At 44.2% G+C, this 20,199-nt stretch overlaps 1 protein-coding gene across 1 annotated transcript; it reads left to right on the top strand.

Moving 5' to 3' along the window:
- The first annotated feature begins 1,790 nt into the window (after positions 1–1,790).
- Positions 1,791–19,669, top strand: LOC136157487 (WD repeat-containing protein 87-like). Its single transcript, XM_065919355.1, has 4 exons — positions 1,791–1,898; positions 8,029–10,904; positions 12,359–12,497; positions 13,226–19,669. The coding sequence occupies exons 1-4, from the start codon at positions 1,791–1,793 to the stop codon at positions 19,667–19,669; spliced, it is 9,567 nt and encodes a 3,188-aa protein (XP_065775427.1).
- The last annotated feature ends 530 nt before the right edge of the window (positions 19,670–20,199 follow it).

Raw genomic sequence — 20,199 nt, 5'->3', positions numbered from 1 at the left:
ATGAAAAAATAAAAAATAAATAAAATAAAACAAAAAATAATAAATAAAATTTTTAAAAAAGAAAAAGAAAAACCTTGTGTTTGCCAATATATGTTCTTCAATTAAAGACTATTGTCCCATATTTTAGACCATTATGACTTAATTGTTTTATTCATTTGTTAACTTAAAGACATTTTTAAAGTGCTACATGATTTAATTCCAGGTGCTGTGAACACAACATCACTATAGGCAAAAGTGTGTCTTTATTGACCTTACATTCACGTGACAATAAAAAGATATATACTTCTTGCCCACCTCTCTTTAGGTTTACCAATGGGGATTCATAAAAGGATTAAGTTTTTCATTTATGATAAAGTTATTATTACAAATATGTATGATGCTGCTACATGGAACACAGCAGAGTATATCAAAAGGCTAGGCGTGACCATTAGGGTCAGTTTGAGGCTCTGAAAACTACATCTCTTCAGGACCATCACAGAAGCAGTTTGCACTTATTGCTGTGTCGTTCTCCCTAACCCTTTCTTCATTTCTGGCTCCCGGAATTGAGCTACTTGTTATTCTACCCAGAATCTCTAAGGAGTTTGTAGTGGGGGACTTTCAGCTTATTTTACTCTGGCATCTTGTTCAGTGTCTGCCTTCTGTGTTAGATAGTAAACTCCGTGCAGGCAGATAAACATTCTTGTTCACTGCTTTGTCTCTAGCTCTCAGCACAGAGCCTAGCATATAATGAACACTCAGTGAACCTACGTTGAACGGATGAGTGACTTTCACATACATGAAGCCTTCAGTTGTGATGAGGTTAGACACAGTTGTGTCTACAGAATTATGTCTTGAGAAATGAGCATGCCAGTGAAGAGAGTTACAGGAGGGCTGGAAAGCTGGGCTCCTCTGTTGTTTTACCTATGCTACAACTGACTCACCTAAGCTCACCTCACAGCTTGCTTTTGCTACATTTCTTCCTAATTGTAGATTTCATAAAAACCCCTACTTCATTCCTATCTCTTTTTAGAAATCATATTTAGGTATAATTTGCATGCACTAAAGTATACCCATTGAAGTGTATGTTTTGGTGAGTTTTGACAGGTTTATATACCCCTGTGACAACTACCAAAGTCATGATATAGAACATTTCCATCACTGCAAGATGTTCCCTTTTATGCCTGCCTAGGAAAGTCCCCAAATTCCTAGCCCCAAGTAGCCACTCACCTGCTCTCTGTCCCTATAGAGACAGAGAAATTCCTTTCTAGAATTTCATATAATAGATGGAATCAAATAGTATATGTTCTATAATGTTTTTGGGATTCATCCATGTTGCAAGTATCAGTAGTTCACTCTGACCCCTATTTTTTTTTTTTTTTTTTTTTTTTTTTTTTTTGCTTCACTGGGTCTTCACTGCTCCACTCAGGCTTTCTCTAGTTGAAGCAAGCAGGGGCTATTCTTCCTTGCTGTGTGCAGGCTTTTCATTGCAGCAGCTTCTCATTGCGGAGCGTGGGCTCAATAGTTACGGCGCATGGGCTTGTTGCTCCTTGGCATGTGAAATCTTCTTGGAGTACGGATGGAATCCGTGTCCCATGCATTGGCAGGCAGATTCTTATCCACTGTACCACCAGGGAAGTCCTGGCCTCTCTTTCTGAAATAAGAGCTTCTCCTGTTTCTAAAGGACTAATTTTACTTCTCCACTTCTCTAAGTTTCCCTGTTGCTCTTCCCTCTCTCAGTTTCCTTATTTTCCAGTCTCACATCAGACGTTGTAATTCAGTCACTTTTGCTTCCACAGATTAAATAATCCAAGATGTCTTTTAAGTGCTGGGATATCACGAGAACGTCAACATCACCCAGACTTATTCCTAAGTGGAAGGACTTGAAACCCCTCTTAAAGGATATCCTGAAGGATAAACAGGTGAAGTGTATGAGAGATATGTGCATGGTGGGCTTGGACTAATTATCTATCCCTGCCAGGGCGGCCTGTGGCATGAGCAACATGTGAGTCACTTTGGAAGGGCCCTCTCATAGCCCTAAACAACTTCCAAGTCTAGATTAATATGATAACGTTAGTTATAATTAGAACATGCTCTGCAAAAACAAAATGAAAACCAGAAAATGGCCTTAAATGGATTAAACAAGCAGGAAGCATCTTTGTCTTACACTGTGTCAGAGAACCATGTTCCTTTTTACTCTTTTTTTTTTAACCTCTTTAGTATTCAGCTTACTATCATAAGGGTACAAGATAGTTGCCACACTTACAGCTTTAAATTAAAAGTAGGTGGAAGACAGAAGGTCAGAGAGCACAGGGTTGTGCCAGCCTTGAAGTTCCATGGTGCCACTCTGTTGTCATTGTTGTTCAGTTGCTAAGTCATGTCTGATCTTTGTGACCCCACGGACTGTGCAGCACACCAGGCTTCCCTGTCCTTCACTATCTCCTGGAGTTTGCTCAAACTCGTGTCCATTGAGTCAGTGGTGCTATCTTACCATCTCATCCTCTGTTGCCCACTTCTCCTTTTGCCTTCAATCTTTCCCAGCATCAGGGTCTTTTCCAATGAGTCAGCTCTTCACGTCAGGTGGCCGAAGTATTGGAGCTTCAGCGTCAGTACCACTCTCCAGAATTTCTGAGTCCATGATCACCTTAATCAAGTTTCAAATTTTATTGGAATGGAAGGAGGAGGAAGAGCAAGAAATGGGGATTGACACAGAGTAGGTAACAGTAGTGCCAGGTACAGATACACTGCTTGGGCTTAAGATATCCTTTTCTTTTAGAGTTCCTCTGTAGATGAGCATTGATAGTGCTGAATGAGTGAGTGAATTATTTGTACATGAAGTCTGGAAAGGAGGAGAGGAATGGTGATTAACTAAGGAATAAAGGGTGTGTAAATGAGGTTTCTGGTTCAATGAAGAGGGAAGATCATGATTAGACACACTCTGTGTCTGTCCCTGAATCATACTTGAAGTTCTCCAGCTCTCTGTATTCTCTCAGAACATACAAAGATCTGACAATGAGAATTTTAGGGAAAACAGAGATTCTGAGTTGTCGATAATGGTTTCAGCACAGTTTCAAAGCCTCTGTGGATGTAGGCAGCAGACATAATGGGCATTTTGAGTAAAGAAGTATTAATACGTGGAGTACAAAATGAAGCAGGGCAAAGGCTAACAGAGTTTTCCCAAGAGAACACACTGGTCATAGCAAACACCCTCTTCCAACAACACAAGAGTTGAATCTACCCATGGACTTCACCAGACGGTCAATATCGAAATCAGATTGATTATATTATTTGCAGCCAAAGATGGAGAAGTTGTATACAGTCAGCAAAAACAAGACCAGGAGCAGACTGTGGCTCAGGTCATGAATTCCTCATTGCAAACTTCAGACTTAAATTGAAGAAAGTAGGGAAAACCACTAGATCATTCAGATATGACCTAAATCAAATCCCTTACAATTATACAGTGGAAGTGACGAATAGATTCGAGGGATTAGATCTGATAGACAGAGTGCCTGAAGAACTAGGGACAGAGGTTTGTGACACTGTACCATCCCCAAGAAAAAGAAATGCAAAAAGGCAAAATGGTTGTCTGAGGAGGCCTTAAAAATAGCTGAGAAAAGAAGAGAAGCTAAAGGCAAAGAGAAAAGGAAAGAAATACCCATCTGAATGCAGAGTTCCAAAGAAAAAGGAGAGGTAAGAAAGCCTTCTTAGTGATCAATGCAAAGAAACAGAGGAAAACAATTGAATGGGAAAGGCTAGAGATCTCTTCAAGAAAATTAGAGATACCAAGGGAATATTTCATTCAAAGATGGGTTCAATAAAGGACAGAAACGGTATGGACCTAACAGAAGCAGCAGATATTAAGAAGAGGTGGCAAGGATACACAGAAGAACTATACAAAAAAAAAAAAAAAAAAAAAAAATCTTCACGACCCAGATAACTATGATGGTGTGATCACTCACCTAGAGCCAGACATCCTGGAATGTGGAGTCAAGTGGGCCTTAGGAAGCATCACTGTGAACAAAGTTAGTGGAGATGATGGAATTCCAGCTGAGCTATTTCAAATCCTAAAAGATGATGCTGTTAGAGTGCTGAACTCAGTATGCCAGCAAATTTGGAAAACTCAGCAGTGGCCACAGGACTGGAAAAGGTCAGTTTTCATTCCAACCCCAAAGAAAGGCAATGCCAAAGAATGTACTCATTGCATTCATTTCACACGCTAGCAAAGTAATGCTCAAAATTCTCCAAGCCAGGCTTCAACAGTACATGAACTGAAAACTTCCAGATGTTCAAGCTGGATTTAGAAAAGGCAGAGGAACCAGAGATCAAATTGCCAACATTAGCTGGATTATAGAAAAAGCAAGGGTGTTCCAGAAAAATATCTACTTCTGCTTTATTGATTAAGCCAAAGCCTTTGACTGTGTGGATCACAACAGACTGTGGAAAATTCTTCAAGAAATGGGAATACCAGACCATTTCCCCTACCTCCTGAGAAATCTGTATGCAGTCAAAAAGCAACAGTTAGAACTGGACATGGAACACAGACTGGTTCTAAATTGGGAAATGAGTATGTCAAGGCTGTATACTGTCACCCTGCTTATTTAACTTATATGCAGAGTACATCATGAGAAATGCTAAGCTGGATGAAGCACAAGCTGGAATCAAGATTGCTGGGAGAAGTATCAATAACCTCAGATATGCAGATGACACCAGCCTTATGGCAGAAAGTGAAGAGGCACTAAAAGAGCCTCTTGATGAAAGTGGAAGAGGAGAGGAAAAAGCTTGCTTAAAACTCAACATTTAAAAAACTAAGATCATGGCATCTGGCTCCATCACTTCATGGGAAATAGATGGGGAAACAGTGGAAACAGCAAGAGAGTTTCTTTTCTTGGGCTCCAAAATCACTGTAGATGGTGACTGCAATCATGAAATTAAAAGATGTTTGCTCCTTGAAAGAAAAGCTGTGACCAACCTAGACAGCATATTAAAAAGCAGAGACATTACTTTGCCAAGAAAAGTCCATCTAGTCAAAGCTATGGTTTTTTCGGTAGTCATGTATGGATGTGAGAATTGGGCCATTAAAGAAAGCTGAGTGCTGAAGAATTGATTCTTTTGAACTGTGGTGTTGGAGAAGACTCTTGAGAGTCCCTTGGATTGCAAGGAGATCCAACCAGTCCATCCTAAAGATCAGTCCTGGGTGTTCATTGGAAGGACTGATGTTGAAGCTGAGACTGCAATGCTTTGGCCACCTGATGCGGAGAGCTGACTCATTTGAAAAGACCCTGATGCTGGGAAAGACTGAGGGCAGGAGGAGATGGGGACGACAGAGGATGAGATGGTTGGATGGCATCACCAACTCAATGGACATGAGTTTCAGCAAGCTCCAGGAGCTGGTGATGGGCAGGGAAGCCTGGCGTGCTGCAGTCCATGGGGTCTCAGAGTCGGACATGACTGAGTGACTGAGATGAACTGAACTGAACTTGAGGATTTTACTTGTCAGCCTCGTTGGTCATAGTGCACATTCTAACACAGAGAGACTTGGAGAGTTAGATTCATGGAGGATTGTTCAAGAGGCAGGTATAGCATGAGTGTCTGCTGAGAAGAGGGACTTCCAAAATAAACTTATTGAGCCTCAGCTTTGGTTAGTCAGAATGAGGAGTTCATATATGCTTGTTATAGTGATATCCTTATATAAATAAGGATATATATCCTAGGAAGATGCTACGGTCACTAGAAGGTGGTGTGTACTGTACTATGTAACATGTTGAAAAGAAACAAACTTCTCTTCAGAGATGCATGTGTGTGAAGTGCATGAGCACATGTACACACACACACACTCACTCCACTGGGTCAGAATTCAGAATATTAGAGCTGACGCACAGCTAACTCTGTGTTGTCAACATGTTTTCTATGGATGTACATGAGAATAGTGAAGGAGATGCATGCCACAGGGTCTAGTTGTCACACACGGTGGTCATTCCACCTGTGTAAAGCATGAGTTTCCCAGAGGCTACATATCATGTCTGTGATTATGACAGGAGTGGTCCTTTGGGTGCAGGCAGGAACTTTAAAGTTTTGGTTCAACTGTGACAGGGAGAGATATTTGCCAAGGTTGAGTTCCTTTGTCATACTCATATAGGATTGTATTTCTTTTGAAGACTTTGTTTTGTATAGTCATTTGTTAGAAGGCTCAGTAGTAAAGAATCTGCCTGCCAATGCAGGAGACGCGGGAGACACAGGTTTGACCCCTGGGTCAGGAAGATCCCCTGGAGGAGGAAACAACACCCCACTTCAGTATTCCTGCCAGGAAAATCCCATGAACAGAGGAGCCGGGCGGGCTACAGTCCATGGGGTCGCAATGAGTAGGACACAACTGAGCAACTGAGCATACATGCATACATACAGTCATGTGTTAGTTGGGTGCTTAGCATCTGTTCCACTGGACTCTTATCTTTTAAGAGCTTAGCCCGTGTGTCTTTTGCTCAGGATTATATCCCCAGTGCCTGTCATAAACATACCACCAGCCTTTCTCAAAGGTGGTACCTCATCTGACCCATAGGACACAGACAATGATTTGAGTGACTATTTTCTCAGTTCTCTTAAGGATGGTACATAACTAGTAGCATTCCAGATGCATAGGGAAGAATTAATACCCATTATATAGAATAGATATGTTGGGGTGTTGGGGCTTACTTCTTTTATGGAAATTTGGTGAGAAAGGCTGGCAGATACTTTGATGAATTAGGATGCATTCTGAGGGCTAGGGAGGAGAGGATAGCTCCCCCAATTGTGCTTTCTAGAAGTAGGGTGAATAAATGTTGGTTAGCGAAAGAACAGATTTCTACTAACCCCTCAATAAATATTCATTAAATGAATGAGTATGTGGGGATTCAACCCTCTTAGCTCAGGTCACTCCTCTCTCTCAGGTTGATGAAAAAACAGAGGGTGATGTGAACATGCTGAGTGACTGGGCTGAGATTCTATGCCAAGAGTCTCACCATCCTGAAAGCAAACCTTTCATCTGCTTCTACTCCATTGATGACAACTATTTTGTCTCCTTACACCAGGCAGAACTGTATTCAAAACAAATGCAGGTAAAGTTACCTCATCCTTTTTCCCCCCATTCTTTTTTTTTTTTTTTTTTTAATTGTATTTATTTATTTGGCTGCACTGGGTCTTTGTTGCTGGGCTCAGCCGTTCTCCAGTTGTGATGAATGGGGGCTACTCTCTAGCTGCAGTGAGCGGCTTTCTCACTGAAGTGGCTTCTTTTGTCACGGAGCATGCACTCTAGGGCACACAGGTTTCAGCAGTCACGCTGCATAGGCCCACTAATTGTGGCTCGTGGGCTCTATAGCACAGACTCAATATTTTTGGCCCACAGGCTTAGCTGCTCCACAGCATGTGAATAGTTCCAGGCCATGGAATGAACCTATGTCCCCTACACTGGCAGGCAAATTCTTAATCTTTGGACCACCAGGGAAGTCCCCTACCTCATTCTTAATCCACTTTACATGCATCATACTTCAACTGCCCTCATCTCAGGATGCTGAGGGTGATTCTAAGCTAGTTCATTGTAATACCCATCTCTATATCCCACTCTGCCCTGGATGCGGTGATCCTTCTTCCCCTCTAGTCATCAGGCTGACAGAATTCATATTCCGCATAAAGTAGGCTAAAGGCCAAGGAAAGAGCCTTAAGCATAGTGTTTCTATCACACACCTGACTCCTAGCATCAGGAAACTCCCAAAGTCAAGCTATTCAGTCTTTTCTTAGACCCACAAGAGGGAAAAGGGATCTAAACATTCAACCTTTTTCTACCCCTCACTTAAAATTTTTATTTATTTAGCTGTGCCAGGTCTTAGTTGCAGCATGTGGGATCTTTGATCTTTGCTGTGGCATATAGGATCTGGTTCCTTGACCAGGGATCAAATTCAGGCCCCCTGCATTGGGAGCACAGAGTCGTAGCCACTGGCCCACCAGGGAGGTCCATCTACCCCTTACATTAGGGAGCAGACTTCCTCCATGGTGAGGCTTTCATCTCTCATCCTCTTCTAGGCAGTACTCTGGATTCAGAAGAAAGCTGCAGAAATGGAAGGAGTGATAAAAAAGATAAAGTTCCATGTGATGGCTCAAGTGCCACCCATCCAAGCAATGGTCCACACAGGTCCCTATCACATGTTAATTGCTTACTGTGATGACATGCGCCTGTGGCTCTTTGGGGATCACCATCAAGGGTTCATATCTCTGGGTGTGGTCCCCTGTCGTTTCTCCATCAGCTGCCTCATCTATGACTCAGAAACTGAGATGCTTCTCTCTGGCACCCTGGGGGCTGTGGTCACCTGGTTTATCTTGCCGAACGGCAGGGGCCTGCAAATGGCCCAAACTGTGCCTATGCCTGGTGGTGAGCTTGTTCAAGGCTTTTCCCTAAATGCCCCCCCGGGCTCCCTGCTGGCTCATTGTGAAAATAAGGTGAGAGTCTTCACCCACCAAGGTCAGGGCCAACTGGAAGAGGTGAAGAAGTTCACTCCCATCAACAGTGGCTCCACCATCACCTGCTCCTTCACTTGTTTATCTCAGGGTTACTTCTATGTTGGAAACAAGGATGGAGAAATCCATGCTTGGGGTCTAGACCGAGGTAACTTCCTCCACAGCTTCCAGGCTCATTCCTCATCAGTGATGTGTATCCAAAGCCGGTCAGAGACCTATACCTTACTAACAGCGGGTGGTGAAGGTGTAGTGAAGGAATGGAACCTTGCCTTTGGGAACTTGCTGCGGCAGCTGGATATTGATAAGAACATGCAGAGACTGCAGTTCATTGATAATAGCACCTTTTTCTGCCAGACTAACCACACTGTCTCATTGTATCACCTGCCCTACTTTTATAGCCTCTTCAATATCTGTGGTTCTGCTCCCCAGGAGGTGCGGCGGGTCTGCTGTGGCCATAATTGGACTCGGATCCTATGTGCCACTAAGGATGGTCTGTTGCGCTTCTTGTCTCCAGTAACGGGAGATCTCCTGGTTATCACCTGGCCTCTACTTATCATGGATAAGGCCGTGGCTTGGGCCTATGACTCACACAGAGAGGAGCTCTTTGTGGCAACAGATAGTTCAGAGGTGCTGGTGTTTGATGCAACACGCTCTCCTTGCACAGCCAAGTATCTTATGTGTCCTTCAGGAAGCCTTGGGGATAGAGTCAAATGCCTGGCCTATGGGCAGTACCATTTGGGTAAGGGCCTTGTAGGACTGATGTTCAGTGGGCATGACAGCGGCACTGTGAGAATCCTCTCCCACTACAGCTGTGCCCGAGCAGCAAAGATTCTTCACTCTGGGGCAGTCCTGGCATTGTCTACCCTGGAGGGTCCCCAGGAGTACTCCTTGCTCTGTTCTTACAGCACGGATAATACTGTATATCTGACAGAAGCTGTCCTGCAGGGGGACAGGGTAGTCCTGCAGCCTGTCAGCAAAATTCTCTGTGTTCACCCCCTAAAACACGTGATACTCTTGCCAGGTTCTGTGGGTGCCATCACTGAGAACCACCACTGGCATCTCTGGAGTTATCAGGACTTTCTGACATCTCCAGGCTCAAAGCAGAGATCTGAGTTTAAAGAGACAAAATGCCTGCACCAGTGTGCCATCACTTCATTTGATGTTTGCCTTTCCCTGAAACTTTTTGTCACAGGGGACACTAACGGCTCAGTCCGGATCTGGGACTTCCATGGGAAACTCATAACCGAGTTGGACTCTGCGTTACATTTTGGCCCACTGTGCTTTGCCAATAACCGGGGTGACCTGCTTTTGACTTTTAACCAGAGTCTTTACCTGGTATCCTGCTTAAAACTGCTCCCTCCAGCCCAGCTGATTCACCTAACTCTCCTGGACAATGCAGATGACATACGAGAAGCCCCTAAACCCTTCCTGCCTAGCTTCTTCTTTTCATTCGAAAAAGTATTTGTACCCAAATTTGTCTACTTTGGTCAAGGGTCACAGGAATTACAGGGGCTAGAGGCCCTTGTTAACAAACGGATGATTGCCTTTGACCATACTGTGCCCCATGTTGTAGAGGAAGAGAGGCCTAAGTCCTCTGTGATGCAGGAGGGACCCACATTGCATTTTTTGGAAGATAAGTATACTGATTTTCCTACTCTTACTCCCAAGCGTGATCGTCCCCCATTCGTGGTTCCTTCTCAGTTGCGACTGGCCGGCTGGGATGGGTTGAAACCCTACCAGATATTATGTCATTTCTTTGGTCAAGGGCGGCCTTGGCCCTTTCCTCCAGATGGCTACATCCCCAACTCAGTGATCCGTGCCCGTCTTTGGCCTGAGGGTACCCCCGTCTTCTTGCACTGTGATCTCCACCTATCCTACCAAGATAAGGACTGGGACATGACTGGACTCAGCAGAAGTCAGGCACTGTCACCTGTGACTTCAATAAAACAGAAAATCTCAAAGAGGAAACCAGACCAAAAACCCATGCTGGGGAAACAAACTTTCTTTGATATTCTTGTAAACTTGGCCAGTCAAAATTGGATGGGAAGAAAACTGGATGAAGGACTTATCAATACTATAATTGAGACCGTCCTCAACCTCAGAGTTTACTGTTCTATAGAGCAATACAAGACATATATCAGTATCCTGGCACAGATTTTTGCCTCCCATCAAGTATCTCCAAGGTGGCACTCTGAGACTGCTTGTTGCCTCATGGAAGACACAACTCATTCCAATCCAGAGGTCCGGGAGACAGCCTGGGAGGGATTGGAGAAGCTAGGCTTCATGAGCCGTCTCTTTGCAATTCCCCTGGCTGTGGGATTGATGGACAGCGATAAAAATGTGCGGGCTAAGGCCTTATACCTTATGGCAAGAGTCACGGGCATCCAAACTAAGAGCCTGCTGATAGCTCTGCTGAAGAGACGAGACACTCTCAAGGAAATGCAGTAAGTCAGTAATCTTATTCCCTTCTGTTCCTTCTGGCTCCTGATCTGACTGCTTCTTTTCCTTTTCCCACAGATTTTTCTGTTCTTTTCTTCTGCCTGTGTTCTTTATTTCTATTTGCTTCCCCTCCCCCACACCACACTATCCCTTATTGACTTAAAAAAAAAAAAAAGCACAATGTGAGACTCGTGAGTTAAGTTTTATTTGGGCAAAATGAGAATCATAGCTCAGCCTATGACAGCATTTCAGATATTTCTGAGAAAATGCTCCAAAGAGATTGGGGTGGGGGGGGACAGGGGGAGGTCAATATATATGTGATTTTGGTGAAGGGGGAGTTCATACAATCAAGCACATATTTTTGCAGGTTTCTGCTAGTCACGAGGAGCAGATATCACCATGAAGGAATCTGGTGCTTTTCTAGATATGAGGAGATGCAAGAATTGGGCTCATACATTAAAAAGAATGAAATAATGCCATCTGCAGCAATATGGATGGACCTAGCAAGTGTCATACTGAGTGAGGTAAATCAGACAGAGAAGGAGAAATATCATATGACATCCCTTATATGTGGAATCTAAAAAGAAATGATACAAATGATCTTACAGAACAGAAAGAGACTCACAGACTTAGAAAATGAACTTATGGTTGCCAGGTGGAAAGGATAGTTAGGGAGTTTGGGATGGTCATGTACACACTGCTGTATTTAAAATGGATAACTAACAAGGACCTACTGTATTGACACACGGGACTCTGCTCAATGTTATGTGGCAGCCTGAATGGGAGGGGGTTTGGGGAAGAATGGATACATGTATATGTATGGCTGAGTCCCTTTGCTGCTCACCTGAAACTATCACAACATTGTTAATTGGCTATATCCCAATAAAAAATTAAAGGTTCAAAAAAGAAAAAAGAAGGAATTGGGCACATAAAATCAGTTCCTGAAAATATCTAACTATCTAAAGATCTGTTCTGCCAGCTTTTCCAGAGCAGACTGCCTTGTTCCTGATCTCCACCTCCTGAACACAGTTCAGGGTGTGTTGAAGGTCAGCAAGCCACAGTTGCACATGACTTAATCCTTGTAGAGGCAGATGGCAAGTGTCCTTGGCAAGTGGTAATTTGTAGCTGACACCCTCTTTTTCTGTCCATTGAGTAGCCTGCTCTTCCATCATTTCCTCACTTCCTTAAGATTCTTCAAGACTCAAGTCCCTAAATCTCCCAACTAAAGAAGCATCTTGGGTCACTCTGACTTCTCATTCCTTGCTGTTGTAGATTTTTACCTCTTTATCCATCTTTTACCTTGAACTACTCTGTCCTAGATGGTTACTTTAGCCCTGCTTCTTCCACTATACTTAAGCCACTACCTCCTGTTCCTCTTCTTCCCTTTCCTCCTCCTTTCCCTCTAATTTTGTTTAATTGATGGCTCAGTATAATCCTTGTTTTACCTTGACTTTTGTAGGCAAGACTTCATTGGAGAAATCTCTCTGAACCAGCTGCTGGGAATTCAAGCTAGTGGTATCCAGTACCTGCTTACTCAGGTGGAACAGCAGTTAAATGAGAACCTGACCCTGTCACACAGAGAGGAGAAACCTCCTTTGGTTTTAGTTATATCAAGGGATCATGAACCTGAGGCCCCTGATGAACAAACACTCAAAATTTGGTCAGAACCTGCAAAGATCGCCAAGCCAAAGCAAAGAATGACACGTGTTGTTACAGCAAAGAGCAAAAATCTCAGTATGTATGGGGTGACATATAGGGTATATTTGGGGCCCACTTTATGGCACCAAAAGGCAGGGTCAATAAGCCCAAGTTATATAAAAAGATACCAGTGGTGACAGACTTAAGGACTCTTTCACAGAAAGTAACCTTTCTGGGAAAGATCTACCCCATAACAAATTTGTTTTTATTGTTTAGTCACTAAGTTGTGTGTGACTCTTTTGTGACCCCATGGACTGTAGCCTGCCGGGCTCTTTTGTCCATGGGATTTCCCAGGCAAGAATACTGGAGTGGGTTGCCATTTCCTTCTCCAGGAGATCTTCCCACAACAAACATCAAGGTCTCATTTCTTTGTGCTGTGCTGTCCTAACTCACTTCAGTCCTGTCCAACTCTTTGGGACCCTATGGACTGTAGCTTGCCAGGCTCCTCTGTCTATGGGATTTCCCAGGCAAGAATACTGGAGTGAGATGCCATTTCCTTCTCTTGGGGATCTTCCCACAACAAATACCAAGGTCTTATTTCTTTAGGGATATGGAAACTGGGATAAAACAGCAGGCACTTCTGGGCCATAAAGCTTTTGGTGCCTGTACTTTTTGTTACCCTTTACAGCAGTTCATTGAACGAGATGTGTCAGAGGATCTCACGCAGGACCTCTGTGTTTTTCTCAATTACTTTTCTCCCAATATCTCTGCAGTTAAAAAGGACATGAAAGTTTCCAGGAAGCAGGGAGAGACAGAATTGAGCCCTGTGTTGGTGACTTTAGAGCATGAAGATGAACAGAGAGAAGCCAAGGAATCAGATCAAATTGACATTCAGGATGTTGCCTCAGAGCCAGACCTGTCACTAAGTACTTTCAGCCCAGTCACATCCATAGAGGATGCTGAATCAAAGGAGGTTGTGTTGGAGGCCACAGAAGTCACAGAACCCACAAAAGCCTTGGAGATCAAAAAAGCAGTGAAGGTCAGAGAGGCAGTGGAGGCCATGGGAGTTATGAAGGCCACAGATCAACAGGCCATGAGAGATTATGGAAAAGTGATCCGTAAGGTGCAGAGACAAGAAAACCTGAAAAGGCTTTGGGAAAGAGCAATGAAAAAAAGCCATGACAAAGTACGTGTGAAGTTGAAAGAGAAGAGAAAATTGAAGGTAATTCCAGAAACAACTGCAGAAGAGCCCAAGAAAGAGGTTATACAGGTTGCTGAGCAAGAAGAAGATGCAACAAAAGTATTTAGAAAGGGTGGTCGTGGTTTGTCTGGGATGCCTGGCCGCACAACCAAGTCAGAAGCCAGATCTTGGCGCGATGACATTTGCAATCTTGTGACCTCAAGGATAGCAAGTTCTGATCCACGAATGTTAAGGGATCTGAGTCAAGAGGTGGTGAACTGGGCTCAGGCAATACTTGCTCCCCAAGAGCCCAGCTGGGATCTCTTCCAGGAGATTTGTCCTCTTTTAAAGGACTCATCAGAACCGGATGACATGGAGATGGAAGAAACACCTGTTGTAACAGAAGTGGTTACAGAGGTTGTCAAGGAAGAAGAGACAGTAGGACCCGGAGAACAAGAAGAACAAAGAGCTAAAAAAATGTTAAAGAAAGGCAAGGTGTCTTCTAAAGTCAAGAAAAAGAAACTTGTTTACTTAGATGATGAAGTATCAGACAAAATGAGATTCCAAAAAGTAAAGACACTAGCTATGCAAAAAGGGAAAATAATTGGGGAAGCAAGAAAACTGAGTAAGCAGGATTTGAAATTAATGCAAGGAAAAGAGAAACTGGCCGAGGACAAGAAATCAATCCTTCAAAAAGAAAAAAGAGCTGAGGAGGAAGAAATATCACCCATTTCACAAAAGAAGTTAACCAAGGCAGAGCAGAAGTTAGTCCAAAGAGAAAAGAAGAGAACTGGGAAAGAAGAGGAACTACTAGGTAAAGGAAAGAAGATGAACTGGAAAGGGGGAAAGGTCACCCCGGGACAAAGAACATGGTACAAAGAAGGCAGGCAGGCCCAGGAAGAAGGGTTGCCTGTCTGGGAAGAGAGGAAGTTGCTCCATGAAGAGGAGGAGCTGATGGAGGAAGGGGAGGAGCTGATGGAGGAAGAGGAGGAGCTGATGGAGGAAGAGAAGGAGCTGATGGAGGAAGAGGAGGAGTTGAGTGAGGAAGATGGGGAGCTGAGTGAAGAAGATGAAGAGCTGAGAAAGGAATTGGAGGTGCTGGGTGAGGAAATGGAGAAGCTAATTGAGGCACTGGAGAAGCTCAATGAGGAACTGGGGGAGCTGGGTGAGGAAGAGGAGGAGCTGGCCCAGGAGAAGGAGGAAATAATCCAGCACCTAGAGAAACAAATTGAAAAAATGATGAAAAACTATCGCAAAATAAAGAAACACATGGTGGAAATGGAGAAACATGATGAGGAAGAGGCCTGGGAAAGAGAAAAATTGGCCCAGGAAGAGGAACATTTGTCTAAAGTAGAGGAAAGACTGTCTGGGAAAAAGAGAAAACGGACATTAAAAAGACACAGCTTGGTAAAGCGAGAGATGAAATTGATCCGAGAAAAGAAGAAATCGTTCATGATAGAGAAGAAAAGGGCCCATAAAAAGAAACAAATCCAAGAAAAGGAAAAGCCAGTTGAGAAACCGGAGAAAGTAGACCAGAAGGAGAGGCAGGCTAAGGAAAAGGAGGAAGATGCCAAGGACAAACAATTAGCCAGGAAAAGACAGAAACTAAGCCAAAAAGAGGAGGAACTGTTTGGAGAAAAGGAGAAACTGTCACAACAAGTAGTTAAACAGATCCAGAAAAGGGCAAGCAAAGCATGGGAAAAGGAGGGAGGGGCCCAGAAAGTGGAGAAAATAACCAAGAAAAAAAGACGACAGATCTCAGGGGAAAAAGTGGACCTAGGAGAGAAGGGAGAGGCTGGGGAAATGGAGAGACTGTCACTGAAAGGAGAGAAACAGGCCCAGGAAGGAAAGAGACGGGATCAGAAAAAGGAAAAATTGACTCCAAAAGCAGAGAAAGCAGCAGAGGAAAAAACCCAACTAGTCAGAGAAAAAATGAAACTGGTCTCAAAAGAGAAGAGTAGACAGAAAATTGAGAAAGTGTCCCCAAAAGAAGAGAAATGGGTCATGGAAAAAGAGAAGAAAATCAACAAGGAAAAAAAACAATGGGCCCACACACAAAAAATAGCCCTACCAGAGGAGAAACAGGCCCAGAAAGACAGAATACAGGGTCAGAAAGAGAGTGATCAAAGAAAACAATGGGCCTGGAGAAAAGAGAAATTGTCTCGAGAAGAGAAGAAACAAGCCAGTGAAATGGAGAAAAAGTCCCAGCAAAGACAGGCAAGGGCTTTGGAGAAAAGACTGACTCAAAAAGACAGTATTCTGGGCAAGGAAGTGAGGCATACTGCCGAGAAAGAAAGGGCAATAGCCAGGGAAGGAACTGGTGTAACTAAGAGAAAGAAAAAAGCAACTCAAGAAGAGAAAGAAACTATTGAAGATGAGGGGAAACTGGCCTGTGACGTTAGGGCCAAGGAGATGGGTGTTGCTAAGGAAGAAAAGAAAAGAATCCAAGAGGAGAGTATACAGGAAATGAGGAAACTGGATACAGGGGTGGGGATTAGTTCTGAAGGAAGAGAGACTAGTTCCAGAGAAAAAGATATAAGGAAGAAAGAGAGTCACCTGATGCAGATCCTGGCTAAAATAATTAGAGAAATGAGTAGAGTGCCATTGAAAGAAACAGGAATACCTGAGGAAGATCAATTGTTTTCTATGGAAATGAGTGAAACTGATGGCCAGAGGTGGGAATTTTCTAAAGAACTGGAGGAAATAACCAGAGAAGAGAAGCAGCTGGTTCAGAAAGAGAGAAAACTAGAAGACGACAGACTAGCTACTGAACAGAGAATATTGACCGATGAAGAGAGCTTGGAGGAAGACCAAAGGTTATTAGAGAAGGTCCAGGAAAATATACTATTAGATAAAACCCAGGTAGATAGTATGTTAAAAGAGGCCCAGCAGCAAAATTTGTTAGGAAAAAAGCAGCTGAAGAAGCTTCTAAAGATAATCAAAGAGAAGAAACCAGAAAAGACCCCGGTAAAGTGGTTATTAGAGAATATCAGAGACATACTATTCGAAGGCTTATCAGAGAGTTTGATTGAGAAGGAAGTGGAAGCTCCAACTAAGAAGAGGATAGACGAGGAGAGGTTCATTGAAGGAGAGGAGGAGGAGGAGGAGGAGGAGGAGATTCTGCCCAAGAAAGAGAAACGGAAATACCTGATGAAGAAGAAGGAAAAGAAAGTAAGCCTGAGTCAAGAGAAATTGGAGGAGAGCTTGGCTGGGAAGCATAAGAAAAAGAGTTCAACCCAAATAAGGAAAAAGGAAAAGAAACTGACTCAGGAGAAAGAGAAGCTGAAGGAGAAGGAAAAAGAGGGCCCACATGAGGAAGAGATGGAGCCCCTCAGCAAGGAGGAAGGTGGGGAGCCACATATGGAGAAGGAGGAGGAGGACCTCAGTGAGGAGGAGAGCCAAAGTGAGGAGGAGAGTCTGAGTGAAGAGGAAGAGAGCCTGAGTGAGGAGGAGAGTCTGAGTGAAGAGGAAGAAAGCCTGAGTGAGGAGGAGAGTCTGAGTGAAGAGGAAGAGAGCCTGAGTGAGGAGGAGAGTCTGAGTGCAGACGAGGAGAGCCTGAGTGAGGAGGAAGAGGGCCTGAGTGAGAAGGAGAAGAGTCTGAGTGAGAAGGAAGAGGAGGGCCTAGGTGAGGAGAAACATCTGAATGAAAAAGAGAAGAGTCTGAGGGAGAAGAAGAAGAGTCTGAGTCAGGAGAAGAAGCTGAGTGAGGAGGAGGGGGAGAGGCTGAGTGAGAAAGAGGAGGAGAGCCTGAGCGAGGAGGAAGAGGGCCTGAGTGAGAAGAGGCTGAGCGAGGAGGAGAAGCATCTGAGTGAGAAGAAGAGTCTGAGTGAAAAAGACAAGAGTCTGAGTAAGAAAGAGAAGGCTCTGAGTGAGAAGGAGAAGAGTCTGAGTGAGAAAGAGGAGGAAGAAGAAAAAATGGAGAAGACAGAGAAAAAAGAGGAGGAAAAGAAGGCAAGACAGAAGGATAAGAAGAGTATGAGTAAAGAGAAGGAACAGCCAAGAAGACTTACAGAGGCAATGCTCCCAGTAAAGCAGAGAGTGTGGAAAACAGAACTCCCTGTGAAGCCAGAGACAGTAAGTGAGGTTCTTGCTGAGAAAAGGGAGGACATAGCTAAAGAAGAAATGGCTCCTAAAAAAGACACACTGTTTTATGGACAGGTAAGTCCCACAGTTAGTGATAAGACTATGTGGCCAACAATTATGAAGAGCCCCCTCAAAACACCATTTCCTATAGCCCTGGGAAAAGAAAAGGGAATGCTCCTCAAAGTGTTAGGGCATCATTTCGATTTAGGACAGGAAAGTCAACTTCTTAAAGCACACCCCATGACAACGTCATGGGGAAGACGAGAGGATGTGCTCTTGGAGAAAGGCAAGGGCATGTTTTTACAAGTCATGGGAATGGAGACCCAGACCCCAAAAGGCCTCCACAAGCCAAAGTCCCACTTAACTGAAATTATCAGAGAATCACAGAAACCTAAACACAGACCCAAAGACGGCACATGGAAGTGGTTCTTAAAGTCTCAGGAATCTCAAAAGGGCAAGACTGAGGGCCAGGCCCCTGCCCCAACCCCAACCCCAGCTCCAGCCCTGTACCCATCCCTTACCTCTATGCCAGCTAAGAGGCTTGATTCCCCAGATGGGGACTGGATTAGTAATGCCTTAATAAGACTGGAAGCAGGAGAACAACTTTCAAGGGACAGTTTCCATAGACTGAGCCAACTCCTCAAGCACCTCACTTCAAAGGGATATTTGAAACAGGCCCATCTGTACAGTCTTAAAGCTGTGGCTAAACACCTCCAGCAGAACCTACAGGTAGGTCACAGAGATATATCACGACGCTATAAAGATGCTTTGAGCCCAGTATACATAAAAGCGATCCCTCCAATCAGAAGGAAAGAAATGGAGAGCTGGGGAGAGTCATTCCCTATCCATGAGCCAGTGTTACTGTCAGCTACTAACAGGACTCAGACAACACAGGATCTCAGTTGGTATCCCTTAGCTGAGTCCTATAGGAAGGAGCAGGTACAGCAGTTATCCACTGCTGTCAAGAAGTTAAAGCACCTTTATCAAACCAGAAAGGATGTTCCTACAGCCGTCTATCCCCCTGTGGATAAAGAGTCCTTGGAGATCCGAGCCTTGGGGAGAAGTGAGCTCCCCACATTTCACAAGGCAAAGGCCCGGCCCATCCCTACACCAGCATTACCATCAATGACCTACAGGGTTCAAGATCCAAAGGCTCTAACTTGGCTTCTTTTAGGAAAGCCTTACAGGAGTGCACGGGCACAGCAATTATCCCATGTTCTCCAAGAGATGGGAATGCAACACTTTCATCCTGCCACAAGAGACATTTTCACAGGTGCCCATGCTTCTGTGGAAAAACAAACTCTGGCACTGATGTTTCAGAATGATCTCAGAGCTCTGAAGGGTGAAGGCAGGGCCCTCAAGCTGCCCCAGCTGGAAAAGAAGGCACAACCTGTCTCTAAAGACAAGGAAGAACTCCCCCAATGGGAGACGTTTGTGGCCTTATACCATGTTCTGCGGATGTTGCAGAAGCGATATGCAAGAGACAGTGCTGCGTGGATGGAACAGTTCAAACATCTCATGGACTTGTACCAACTCAAGTCCCCCGGAATCCAGAGGCTGCTACTGGAGTTGCTGCAGAGAAAGAGACTCCAACCACAACAGACCATTTACGAAGAGGCTGCAAGGATCAAGGAGTTGGTGCCTGGTGAACGGTTACTCTGTGACCTGATGTGTGGTAGTTCTTATGCCCCTGCAGGTCCCCTTGAATTCCAGAATGTTATACCCTTGCCTGGGCAGAACAGAGTGCATACTATCCAACCCACGGGCATTGCCAAGTATGGATTCTTAGAACTTGCCTGGAAAAGGCTACCAAAAGCCAATCCTTACCGTAGGGAGAGGCTGCCCAAAATCCCTACCCCCACTCTCTGATTTGGTTGACTATTAAGACTCTGGGGTCTTACTTGAAAATAAGACCCGGCCACAGGTTTTAAGCCTCCTTACCTGGTACCCACTTTAAGGTGAGGCTCGACATGGACTCCTTTTCATTCAGCTCCAGAAACCTATTAATACATACTAAATAAAATGACATTTCTCATTTGTAACAAATTTGTTGTTGCTCAGTCGCTAAGTTGTGTCCGACTCTTTGAGACCCCATGGACTGCAGCACTACAGGCTTCCTTGTCCATCACTCTCTCCAGGCATTTGCTTAAACTCATGTCCATTGGGTCAATGATGCTATCTACCCATCTCATCCTCTGCTGCCTTCTCCTTCTCTTGCCTTCAATCTTTCCCAGCATCAGTGTCTTTTCCAATGAGTTGGCTCTTTGCATCAGTTGACCAAAGGACTGGCGCTTCAGCTTCAGCATCAGACCTTCCAATAAATATTCAGGGTTCATTTCCTTCAGGATTGACTGGTTTTTTCTTCTTGCAGTTCAAGGATCTCTCAAGAGTCTTTTCCA

This window comes from Muntiacus reevesi, chromosome 2, assembly GCF_963930625.1.
Source record: "Muntiacus reevesi chromosome 2, mMunRee1.1, whole genome shotgun sequence".
Classification (NCBI taxonomy): Eukaryota; Metazoa; Chordata; class Mammalia; order Artiodactyla; family Cervidae; genus Muntiacus; species Muntiacus reevesi.
The sequence above is the reverse complement of the archived record's forward strand: the minus strand, read 5'-3'. Positions and strand labels throughout refer to the sequence as shown.